Source organism: Dysidea avara, chromosome 5 (assembly GCF_963678975.1).
Source record: "Dysidea avara chromosome 5, odDysAvar1.4, whole genome shotgun sequence".
In the NCBI taxonomy this organism is placed as follows: Eukaryota; Metazoa; Porifera; class Demospongiae; order Dictyoceratida; family Dysideidae; genus Dysidea; species Dysidea avara.
In genome coordinates this window covers 19,537,736-19,551,226 of record NC_089276.1, presented here as the reverse complement: position 1 = coordinate 19,551,226, position 13,491 = coordinate 19,537,736, and the positions used below count along the sequence as shown (strand labels likewise).

The 13,491-nt window shown below is 37.3% G+C and overlaps 1 protein-coding gene across 1 annotated transcript; it reads left to right on the top strand.

The window, feature by feature from the left end:
• Positions 1-3,873: 3,873 nt before the first annotated feature.
• Positions 3,874-9,190, top strand: LOC136255081 (leucine-rich repeats and immunoglobulin-like domains protein 1). The gene is made up of 4 exons (XM_066047802.1): positions 3,874-3,883; positions 4,431-4,715; positions 5,474-5,764; positions 8,919-9,190. The coding sequence occupies exons 1-4, from the start codon at positions 3,874-3,876 to the stop codon at positions 9,188-9,190; spliced, it is 858 nt and encodes a 285-aa protein (XP_065903874.1).
• The last annotated feature ends 4,301 nt before the right edge of the window (positions 9,191-13,491 follow it).

Below are 13,491 nucleotides of genomic sequence, written 5' to 3'. Positions count from 1 at the left end.
TGCTATACAATACTACTGCACTATTTTGCTGAATAAAAATTTGAGTGCTACAGTTATGAATGATGGTCAATTATTTGATCAAAACACTTACAGGGTGGTTGAAAAGGTTCTCCTATCAGTGTGTGAAGCACATAAAAACACATGCTCTAGCAAGTACTGTAGTCTGGTAATGCTCTGTAGGATACTTTTGAAAAGTATAGCTACATGTACATATTACGTTATAGTTAAGCACCATTACATGTGAGTGCAGAAAATACAGCACGGTGGGGTGTGTAGAGAGGCTAATAAAGCACAAGGTAAAGCTGAGTGCTCTATTAGCCTTGAGACACCCCTAAGTGCTGTATTTTTCATATACACAAGCATAGGCAGTGCTTTAAGTGTTATATTGTACTTCTGGTCGTCTTGCTCAGAGCATTCATCTCCAGTGCTGTACCAATTCAATTTTTGGTGATCAGACTATTAGTAAGTGCTCATATAATCTACTAGTTGTAGAACCAACTGGTATATTATTTTGACTATAGTTTGAGTATTGCACAGGCTTTTTCTTTATTTGTAAGGCTGTGTAAAGGGCTGGACATAGTACTGATAACGGAGTGTAATGGCCACTGTAATTGATGGTTAGGCACGCATTCAGATGCAAAACTAATCTTATGATATGTGTGATGCAATTCTTTCTTTATTTAATGTTGTATGTGTGGGTTTACCAGTCAATAACTATGTTACAAACATGTGAGCAAAAATACGTATTTATACAAAAAATAAAGGATTAATAAAGGATCATAGAAATAGAAAGTTATGAAATTTGGGAATTTGCTTATACCTGCAGATATGCTAGTAGACATACCGTAGGCAGGGAAAGTTATGTGTGGGAAAAGTTTCGCGAATGGCATCCTACTTTGCATACTGGCGGAAAAGTTTTGCGATTCCAACAATTATCTGTTGATTGCGGCAGAAAAGTTTCGCGTTACCTCCACTCGTAGTCGACCTTGAATAGGCACCTCTTTTATTGATTGTTAGTCATGTGCGTTTTAGTCATGGATGCCGAGTACCGCGTAGATAGTTGTGTTAGGGGATACCATTTCTATCAAAACATTTTGGATTCCTTTTTGGAGAAGTTTTACCTTGCTTTCGAGAGGATATGATAGATATGCTGTTGTTGTGTACTAATCAAGCCGCATTGTTAGGCACATGCCTAGGAGGATTTCTACCTTGTACTACGTGTTTTTAAGGAGAGATGGTGCCGTATCATGTGTAGTTACAGGTACTAGAAGATACTCATATGATTTACCACAAGGAGGCATGGAGATCCCGTGTCAGCTCAAATTCACTAGCGATGATAGTAAGAGCTTACAAAAGATTTTTTTAAAACTGTTAGTAGAAAATTTAAGAGAAAGGGACCATGCAAAAGCCCCATTACATACTTCAGAACCATCTTGTAAAGTTTCTGCAGATCTAGGGTCAAGTACCAGTAGTAGTAGCAGTTTGGTGTCAGTGCAAACTACTCTCAATCTTCATGCTGATGGAGACACTGAGATCTGGGTTCGATACGACCACAGAAGACTGAATTTGAATGATAGAATAATTGAAGGGGTCAGCGGTGGTAAAAGGGAGTAACCCACGTTTAGAGATTTGCCATTTTATGAATGTTAATAATGAATGTTAATGTTGATTTGCCATTAAATGAATGTTGATTTGCCAAAATTGCTTTGTTAGGCATGTTAATAATGTTTCCATGAAATTTAACAATGGGACGTAAAAGTTCAAGTCATAACCAAATTAAAATTTGTATTAGTCTATGGCAATTCAGAAATGTCTAAAATTTCTAATTAAGGCCCACCACACGACCATTTTGTTTTTCAAATGTGGGTTATCCTCTTTTTGCACTGACCCCTTCAATTTTGCAGTGTGGAGATGAGGCTTCAGACAAGCATATACAGTTTGCTCAGAAGCTGATAAAAGAACAATTCCCTTTTATTGGTGGATTATACTCAACACTTATGCAAGAAAAGTGTTATAATATTCATGACGGTTCTGTTCAAATAATTCACTGCTTAAATAGGCATCACTGGATTGCTGTCGCCATCATTGGCTGTAACAGCAATTCAGTAATTGTGTATGACTCCCTGTTTCCTGATATTGGTGCAACTACTTGTTCTTTGATCAAGAACATGTTTGGTGGAGATGAGTGTGAAATATCTACAAGTGCAAGCTGGTATAAAGGACTGTGGGATATTTGCCATTGCCTTTGTCACTTCAATTGTACATGGAGAAGACCCTTGTGATGTATTCTACAAGCAAGAGAGCATACGCAAGCGTTTATTTGATTGCTTTGATAAGCTTATCATGACTCTTTTTCAAAGCAGTGACTTACATCTATTATTGTGATTCAGTAATGCTGTTGATTGTAGCTATTAGTACAATGAATTAATTTATCATTAATAATAAAATTATGAATTTGTATATAATCAGTAATTGCAAAAAAAAATCATTATACAGTACACTAAGTCACCTACGTAGTATATACTGTCACGAAAGTTCACTTATGGCAGCAGTGATTCCAGCAGCACGGAAACCATTACGAATCAATACTGGATGGGTATAGATATAATGAACAGCATCCACTATCCACTCAGCTGAAATATGCTTCATTCTTCCCATTGGAAATGTGATTGGCTTAGTTAGACCTTATGTCACTATGTTTAGTGCTAGTATCGTCAATTTGTGTGAGCATCTCCTTGACATACCAATATTATTTTGAAAGTCGTCCTTCAAAAATGTCTTCACCGACTTGTTTACACTAATGTCCATTGATTGAAGTTTCCCTGTACAGTTAGCAGGGACATACACAGTACCAATCCTATCAGACTCAAATAGTGCAACAATCCCATCAGTGCACTGTGCAGAGAAATTATCCATAAGGCATAGTGTTCGCTGGCTACTGGGCAACTTCTTATCTTTCTTGTTTTTCTCCACATTTGGCACAATGATTTTTAAAATGTACCTTTTCATTGACTCTTCATTTGCCCAGTGATTTGGAGTACATGTAATATCCCAACTTGTGGGAATTTGACTTTGGGCAGACAAGCTTTCGTTTTCCCTTCAGATATCAGCTGCGGTGGCAGGAACATTCCAGATGGTGTGCCAGCAAAAACTGCAGTTATAGGCGTTTATCTCCCAAACCGGATACGGGAACACTTTTGGATCCCTGCTTTGCCATAGTCCAGTCACCAACTGGAACACACTTCAGTCCAATCTGGTCAAAGTTTATTAATAATTCAGGTGGGATTTCTTCCAAAGCTACCACAACCTTGATTTCAAACAAAAAAAATCATTCTTTACTACATCAAAGTCTTCCACAGTACTTTTTTCCTTGGTTGTAGCCTTCCGTTTGACAAATCCCATGCATCTGCTGCAACAGATAACATGCCCAGTCTTTTGTCAACACAATTGATCCACCTTCAGATGCTAGCATTCCTGGCTCTCTTCTGCGCATAACTGCTGTACCAACAGATCTTACAACAAGTGTATTTACAGCTGTGTCAACCTCTCATAAAGCAAACCAAATACTCCTGCACTTCCTTGTCATGCTTCTGCCCAATTAGTAATGGCCTTCCTATCTTTGCTGCTTGTAACATTTTTAATTCTATATCCTTGCACCCACGTTTCTTTCTCTTGCGCATTTCATCCAGATATTTAGCTTTCCCACCCCATTATAGTGCTCTCCTTGAGTGTATCTGGCTCAAAATCTTTGCTGAAATGTTGAACAGCTGCCAAATTGCTATGATACAAAGCATACTTGCCTTCTTCGTATTGTCCACTATGCATTGCGCTTTCCTTGAAGTCTTCATTACTGCTTCATTGCCATGTTTTAAAATGATCAGTGGTAGCACCTGAGAAAGAGGGCCGTTTTCTGCTGGCAGATGGATGCCCTTTTCCCCTTTTGCCTAAAGTTTAAAATACTTAAACAATGCCATTTCGACACACGATTGACACGAGGTGACAGGTCTTGCATGAGTTTAGCCACTCAAAAAAATTTTTTTTGCTACAAAAAGTACTATGCTAACTGGTGTAAAAGTTTCACGATGATGGCTACGTTTGCAAATTTTGCCTAACTTTTCCCATGTGTAACTTTCCCCGCCTACAGTATTGTATAGTCCACTTCATTCATTACTAATGCTAATAAGCTAGCTATGTGAAGTATAGGAAGTGTTAATTTGTACTTACAGCCTGTATGCAGATGTGCGTAAGCAACCTCCTTTGTTTCATAACTGTTTACTTGATGATCCTTAAAATTCCCTGTATCATTTCTACAATGAACATTGATTGTCAACAGCTGAAAACCAAGGACTTTGCCAATTAGAAATATCACAACATTGTTACATACTCTGCACAAGTATGATGTCTATATTGTGTTTAAATTGTACCCGTAGCTATTCCACATTTCAAAGAACATCCAAAACCTAACGTATGCAGGAGAAATGATAAAGAAAAGGAAGTGATGAATTGTGAAGCTAATGGATATGTTACCATCAAATGGGAGAAATACCAGTCATCTAGTAATAGTTGGATTAGACCTTCCCACAGAGCTATGAATATCACATCACCTAAACTGATATTTAGTGTGATCACAGAAGAAGATGAAGGTGTCTATCGTTGTGTTGCTACTAATGATGATGGTAGTGTGATATCTGATAATGCTACAATTACTGTGTATGGTGAGAAAATTGACATTGTGCTATACTCTTTTCATCCAGGCATCTAGTTTACAGGTTTTTGCTATTGAATTGGTCACCTTCGCAATTGGCCATGTTCTGTTAGCAATAGAGTTTGTCGTCTTTGTAATACAATTTGTTGCTTTTGCTTTAAAATTTGTCACACTTGCACTAAAGTTAGTCTTGGCAATAGAATTCGATGCATTTGCATCCGAATTAATTGCTTTTGCACAAATATTTGTCTGTATTATTGAAGTGTCTGACATGTCAGTATTATTATTGTTTGCAAGTGGAATATACCTGTGGTGTGCTTTTCAGCAAGGAAGTGTTAAAAGAAGTGACACAGTGCTGAGTTTGTTGTTGCAGCATAATACAGTAATCATACAATGCAATATTCAACCTCTAGCTTGTAACTGCAGGTAGGCAAACTAAAGATCAGGTTTAGGCAGTCTTTTTAAAATTTAGTATTTATTCTTCTGTAAAGGGTATAATATTTGGCATTAGTAACACTAACACTCTTCTGTGAAGGTGCTTTTCGTTGCATAAGATGTTCCTCTAATGATTTTTATGGGTGGAATTTGTAAGGTGGGTGCATCAGTTTGGGGATCTCCTACTAATAACACTATTATAATGTATGATGAATATTTTAATTGACAAGTAAATAGCAAATACAGTATTAGTGTTCACAGTGTTTGAATTGTCATATTCTAATACTAAATGTAATTATTCATGTGAGTGTATATACATTCATCAACTTTAAGGTCCACCAATCATTACCGACGTTAGCGATGCAACAACAGTTAAGGAAGGAGACAAGGCTTATTTCACATGTACGGTTAGCAATGATGTTGATTCTACTTATCCAGTCAACATTAGCTGGTATAATGACAAAGGAATCCAGCTTAAATCAGATGCTGCAACGGATATGTCAGAGTTGTTGATTGATCCTGTTAGTATTTCTGATGATGGAGTGTACACATGTCGAGCTTATAATCATCCTGAATCAATTGCAGAACAGCAGATTAGTTTGACTGTTGAATGTATGTACACATGTAAAGTTATACCACAGCTGTGAGGGATTTAGCTGATACACATGAGGCATGAGGGTCGCAGGCCAAAGGGCTAAAAATAGGGATGCACCAATTAATTGGTAAATAATTGGAAATCGGTATACCAAATTTCAGTTATTATAGCAGATTATTTTAGCTGATTAATTTTACTGACCGTGATGCTATTGTTTCATAAAAATAAGACAAAAATAGCAATTTTGCCAAATACGTGTGAAATTTTGGTAAACATAAACATCGGATCGGTTATCGGTATCGGTCATTATATGAAACTCAATATTGGCTAATCGGATAATCCACAAAATCTCTTATTGGTGCATCACTAGCTAAGTGTGTATATATCAGCAAACCCGCTATAGCAATGAGAGGTAGCAATGGAATTAGCATGTGAAACAGTGAGTGCTGGCAGCAAGAGGGCCAGGTGTTATTAATCAACCTGCTAAAAAACAGGCTAAAAATATTGATACATGTATATGTATGGCATCACAGTTAGGTGCTGGCATTCCAAAGTATAGAATTTCATACCTAGAAAGTTGGCACTGAAAGTGCTAGGTGGAAGGATAACATGATTTTCAGTATATATAACAAATTCTCTCGTTAGCAAAATGTCGACTTCCGTGCAAGTGTTTGCCAATTGCTAGCACTTCCTTAAATGGGGCTCCACTGGTACTAATCACCTCGCGCAGCTGTCACAGGTACTAGCGAATCCATAAGTGTAATAACAACAGAAGCCCACTAACCAGGAATGAGGGTGGCCTGTGTGGTTTCAACACAATTATTGGTGTTCCATACAAGGTAATTTTAAATTTCAATCACTGTTACCACACAGCCGCATGGAAGTTTCAGGCTCCTTTGTGCCTTTGCCACTTATAAGTGCTGGTATAAGTGATATATATCACTCTCTCACCTGATAGGTGAAAGAGCTACAGAGCACTCACTCTGTTTCTTTTATACATCAATATAATCATGATTGATAGTGGTTTTAATAGAGTGTGCTAATGGACATTAGAACATTGTTCATACGTCATTATGCTTTAAACACAATGCTAGAAAAATTGGGATCCGTTTATTTTATTCTTTTTTGCTTTTAGTTTTTAGGATTTTGCAACTTCACTATTGGAACAGCAAGTTATTAATACTCACCTTTACGTTCGATTTTGGTAACCAGTTTTTGTCATGCCACTAGATTCGAGTTTAGCCAGTGTTAATAGTAAGAATTAGACTAGTATAGTTTAGTAGTTAGGTTTTGTTTACTTAAACTGTCTATTAGCTACTTTTTTCGCTCGAGAAAATCACTATATATGGCGATTAGTCTGGCGCTTAGTCTATATGGCGATTGAATGATCATGCTGGCATGCTGAGCACTACATGATGAGAGTCGAACAGCAAATGCAGGTTAGTGATCCCACAGTGTACTAGCTTTCAATATCTCAGGTGGCTGCAGTACTGTAGAGGGAACGTCATCGCAACGTTCGGCTTGGTTACCCACAATCGATGTTAGAAACCTGGCCTTTATAAGTGTTACAGCTGTCTTGTGAGACTCTCCCCACCTATTACGTAACAGTTATACAACGTGCACTCGTGCTCTGCCTATATAAATGCACTTGCCTTTGGGCCTGACAGCCCTCGGGCTCTTGCGTTTATATCAGGCAGAGCACTCGTGCCCGTTGTATAACTACTGTATAATAAAATAACTCTGCTAGCTTGTTGGTATAATAGATGGTAGGTATGACAGTTTTTGTCACTATATGTGACTGGATTTGCGAAAAGGGGTCTTCCACACACATCCAATTCTATAAACTTGGAAGACCATAACTTTGTGTGCAAGAAAGATGCAAGCCTGACATTTTCACTATCTATTAAGCTATCGTTGGTTCTCAGTATTGATTAAATTTCGAAGTACTAACTTTTCCCAAACTGAAGTTATGAATTGCCAAATTTGGTAAATTGGATGTGTGTGGAAGACCCCTTTTCGCAAATCCGGTCACATATACATACAAGTCTCAAAGCAAGGCTTGTATACATACCAACAAATTTCACTGCATTATTGATAGTGATAGTTCAAGACAATGATTCTGCTCTAATATGATTCGCTTGGACTTGGTGAATGTGTAACTGAAATGCACTGAGTAAATATTTCAAGAGAAAAAGTTTCAAAAGAGTATCAATTCACATAATTTTTCCCCCATCAAAAACTATGCAGTAGCTTTACACAGTTTGTTGGTTGGAAATGTTATCAACACAGCCTATACACCAACATAATTATATTGTCCCCCCCTAGCTAATGTGGTGATTGTTGTGAAGTGGCATAGTGCAGCTATAAGTTACTCACCTATTTAAATCTAGTTGTCTTCTTTGTATTTAATGGCTGACTCGTGGTGGGTAAAACTATGCATTCACGCATTGCCCAAACTATTATTTTACTGATCATTCTTCATTTAGTAACTGTCAAGTAGCCAAGATTTTGCAACTACATTGAGCCTAGCCTAACCTGTAAACCCAAACCCACAATTAAACACTCTGTGTCACTCAATATAACAAGTAAAAGCGTTTTGAGCCAAAACATACCATATCTTTGGGCATCAAAGCTATGAGCAAACCATGTTCCCATGATATTTCCCTGGGCAATATCAAGATATTGTCCAGCAATATGAGTAACGGGTGCCTTTGAATTCCCAAGTTAAAGTGGTATGTACATAACATACGTATGCACATCTGTCTGTATTGTATAAGGACAAGGTGTTTATTGCTTGTACTCAAGACCCAGTTGGAATTATCAGTTGCTTGGATTTTTATTTTCTATTTTGCAAATATGTCTGTATTTTTAATTATTCTTAGATATTGGGATTAATAGAAATAAATATGTAATATTTCAATGCATTAAACTAGTTGCAGTCAGTTTGAGAGTGTGGATTGGGACAATGGATGTGGTGGGGAAGCCCGTACAAGTTGGTCAGGGAGGAAGTTGTAGGTACTTGGTAGTGTTTATTGAAATAATTAAACTTTGAATGCTACTAAAATGTAGTAACATTGTTTCAAGAGCTCATGTAATATTGCAAACTCTTGATTGTTTGTTATATGTATTCTATGAAGTTCTTTGTTTTATTCTTAGTAAAGTTTTTGTAATGTTTAATTTCAGATTGTCCAATAATTTCTACTGCTGCTTCTTCATCAAACCCATTTAAAGTAGGAGGCAATGCAATAATTATATTCTGTTCAGCTTCTGGGCAGCCTACTCCAATGGTACAGTGGTACACTGGTGGAAGACCTGTCTATCCTGATCCCAACAAAAATCAACAGTTTATTGCCAACATCCCAAATGATACTCCGCACAATACAACTTACACTTGTAAAGCCTGGAACTCTGTTGGTCATAAAAGTAAAAGTATTACTGTGGTTGTACAGCCATAACTATTTGCTACAATTGTGTTACCCTGTAGTACTAGCACATATGTGTTTGTAGGACTGTGTGTACAGTATGTAACTTTTCTGAACAATTGCAAAGTTGTTTGTACTTACATTACTATAACCACTCAAGAGATAGTATATCGTAGCATGATCATTAATATACTAGCTATGTAGTTTAAAGTATGTATAGGCTTGTAAAGGTACGTACACTGAATATGTTTAATCAGGTGGATAATAACAATTTTTGACTAATCCCATTGTACCCTCATCAACATGCTGCATAGAGAGAGCACAGTATTATAGAGTACCACCACAACCAGCTACATACACACTTTCCCCATTGTATTGTATTCATAGACATCATCACATAACTACAGTATCTCAGTGAGATCACTAAACTTTCAACTGAACAGTTGATGTATATTTGACTGTGTAGGGATAATCATACAGTAGTACAGTTTAATTACCTGACCTAGTTCTGTACATCACAAATTCACCCATATGGCCAAAATTCAGTTGCAATCAAGGTTTCAAAATCAAGGCTGATTAAAGTGATTATGCTTGAGAGTTGATCACAATTGTTTTATTGGCATTCCCTAACTGCTGTAGTATTAGAGTAATTAAATGGTCTAATAGAGTACATGTATTTCAGGGGTGGCTAGGTGGGGGGGAGGGGATTTATCTTTCTGAGGTTTCCAGAAGCCGGTCAAGTACATGTATAAAATATATTTTGCATTGACTTGCAAAAAGGCACTAGACGTTCAGATCGAGATAGAGCAGTCAATTACTCTAATAAAACAGTCATAATATTTAGAGCAGTATAGCAAATAGCTAAAAAATTAGTCAAGAACTAGTCAAGAATTCTGAGATGCTATGGCATCGCAGTACAGAAAGCCTCTGTTGAACCTGTCTCCTTATTTTAATTACTGCAATGGTTGTAGTGCTACATTTAGTGTGGAGCATGCTTTGGATTGTCATGTTGGTGGTCTAGTTTCCCAACAACACAATGAAGTTCATGACACTATTGGGGATTTGTCCTCTTTGGTATGGAAACAAGTTCAGAAGGAACCTATTGTTTGTGAATCTACTATTGATGGCTCCACCTCTGAAACTTTGATTGCTGATTTAAGAGTGCATGGTGTTTGGGAACCCCAAGGTGATGCCATTTTTGATGTGCATGTAGTTGATACTGATGCTCCTTCATATTGCAGTCATTCACCTCAAGCAAACAAAGGAAGTATTCTCTAGCTTGTCAAGCACACCATGATAGTTTTTTCCCTACTTTGCTTTAGTGTTGATGGACTACTTGGCGGTGAAGCATATTTAAAGTGTCTAGCTGATTATTTGGCTGCTAAGTGGGAAAAGCCATATAGTGTTGTCATGGGCTGGGTAATAGCAAGACTCTCCTTTGCAATCCTTCGTGCTACTATGCTTTGTGTTCGGGGTTCTCGGGAAAGATGGCGGTCATTGGGGGTGGTTGTACTTTATCAGTGATATTAATATAGGTTAGTTCACTGGGAGGGCAGTTATTTTCAGCATGTAGTTACCTTCTTTTTGTTGGTCTTCATCGAAGTCTAGCTATCTATGCTTCTGAGTCAGAAACCAGTCACCAAAAATCCTGGAGCAGCCCAGTAGCTACGTATTTTCTTATTTCCGTGAAATGTAAAATGATAAGAAGTGTAATATATAACGCAGTAATAGCTACATGTACTGCATTACTAGTTAAATGCAATAATAATCTGTATAATATTATAGTGCGTTTATGTTTAGCTGCATTTTGCAAACAAGCATTGCACACTTTAATTTATAATACATCCTAGGGTATATGTATGAGTCTCAAAAATTCCTACACAGTAAAGTATTTATGTTTTACAGAACCTAAATTTACTGTTTCTTGAATTAAGCTTCTTTTCAAAATAGTACATTCAACTTTTGAAAAACTATTGTCCTTAATTGTATCTCAGAAAATCTTAAAAGGTTTCTACTTTTAAATACCATGCACAAACCAGCTGAAGTACCCTAAGATTTAATCTCCAGATCTAAACAGTCCTTGTTTTGAGAATGGGCCTGAATGGCCCTATAGCAGCAACACTGATGTATGAAATTCTAGTACTCAACTAACCAATCATGCAATCACAGGTTATAAACTGGACACCTGTAGCTAGCTGCTATATAGACTTTCACCTGGTCACCCCCAAATTCCTGATCCCCCAATAGAGAAATCCTAGAATAAACTCTGGAGTGACTAAGTATATGCATTAGCTGTGCATGAAGTCCCTGCACTCTTGAGTTGTACCACAGGGTGAATAGGTGTATATATATATATAATTGTTAATGTACAAACTCAATCATGAGTATATTCGTACATATGTAGTTAGCTACTTATTTACAAATTTATATAATTGTTAAATAAATCAAGTGTAGTCTCGCCCCCAGACCACAAAGACTTGGGAGCGAGCTTGGGGGGAGGCTAGCATAGGTGTAAAGATCCGTTAGCCTTCAAGATCTAGATACTCTAATAGAGCAGTCAGAAACTGAAATAACAAGAGTCAAGTGTATTATTAATAATCAATAATCAACCTCCCACCCACATCAGCTTTTGCTCCATTGGGTGACGGGAAACAAGCTGCAATATAATAATGATGGCCTAACTGGAATCCTGGGATCATGTTGCTGTCAGACCTTCAGTGCTGGTCACTGTAAGTGTTAATAATAATAATAATAATAATAAGCTCAATGCCGGACAATGGATTTCATTCAAATTACGAAATCCCTTACAAATGGATCGAAATACCGATACGTACTTCCCCTTGTACTTCCTGTATAGTCGTTCGTGACCGGCTTCGCCATCGGCTTCGCCATACAAGTCAACAGTATTTTCAATCTTCGTTTAAATTATCTAGCTACCGCCAGAGAGCTAGCGGCAAGTCGAGCTAGCCTGATGGTGTTTTCACAACACGGACTACACTGGTGGTTACAGTGCCTACTGCTAGGGCTGATTCTGGTGTTCGCTTTAGTCAAGCCTTGTTCAGGTACGCAAGCTTTTGTATTGCATCAATTAGTAGGTACGCATCATTGATGTGAACCAGTATGGCCAATTATGAATTAATTGAATGATTAAACTAGGGGTAGCTATATATTCGGTTTCTAGTAATCAGACCTCTTTTCAGTACTGCTTGCAACAATGAGTTCCCACTTCCCAGTTATTCAGAAATTGAATAGCTAGCTAAGTTGGCTTTGTGCAGTCTGCCAACTCTGTATTAGGCCACTCCAATATAATTCATTGTTCCCGCACATACGTATCTACTCTACTGTATGGTTTTATTCATTATGCTGTTAACTGAACATTTTATTCATTATAATGACACCTGATCCATAACAGTAATCATATTTAGAATCACAACTTAGCTGATAGCTTTTACTATATTCATAGCCACCTTATAGTTTAATACTTTACAACTGCATTCTTGTGGTATTTAATTACCTCATGTATGGTTGCTTTTTGGGCTATGAATTGTGTAATGAATAGCAATAGCCACAATGAATAATCAATAATGAGCCGCATGCCCGCATGGCTTCAGCATCCTGACGTTATGGGAACCAATGAATTATATTGGAGTGGCCTAATCGTCGTAAACACTATTTACCAGTGTGGACAGCCCACTAGTCTAAGAGTACACACAATTGCCAATGTAATTGTGAACATGTGGTGTAAACGGTGCAGCAAGGTAGAGTGAATATTCTGTTTAGAAAACACTATTATATCAGACAGTAGCACATACACACTGCTGCACACACTCATTGAAAATTCAGTGGTTATAACTAATTAGGCAATGTATTTGGTATAGTTGCATTTTGTAGTAACCCAGTGATAGCTACAGTGTACTATGATAGATCTAGTCTCTTGGATGTCAGATCAAAGTACATGCAAAGAAATAGCCTGTGCTCTGCAATGTACTTGTTTAGCTGATTAAATAACAATCACTCTCCCTTGGTTGCTAGGAGATATTGATAAATGAATATACCATAGGAGTGACCTTGAACACAAGTTCCATAGGGTTTGTGAGAATTTCACCTTGTACTGAAGTTATACTAAACATACAGTATTTCCAAAGCTGCAGTACTGAAATGGTGAACAATAGAGAAGTTTGACTATGTAAATTTTCTACTTGTCAGAGTAAATAATTTCTATTTTGTCTGAAATACTAGTACTATTAGTGTTGTAATTTGAAGACAAGCTAGCTACATATATCTCTCCAACAACTTTTCTGTGCCATCATATGGCATTGTCTGTATTGTCTACA

Bases quoted from the DNA above. Each gene is read 5' to 3' on its own strand.
- LOC136255081 (XM_066047802.1), top strand. The intron at 4,716-5,473 runs GTGAGAAAATTG...ATCAACTTTAAG, and splicing joins TGCTACAATTACTGTGTATG to GTCCACCAATCATTACCGAC. The intron at 5,765-8,918 runs GTAAAGTTATAC...GTTTAATTTCAG, and splicing joins TGTTGAATGTATGTACACAT to ATTGTCCAATAATTTCTACT.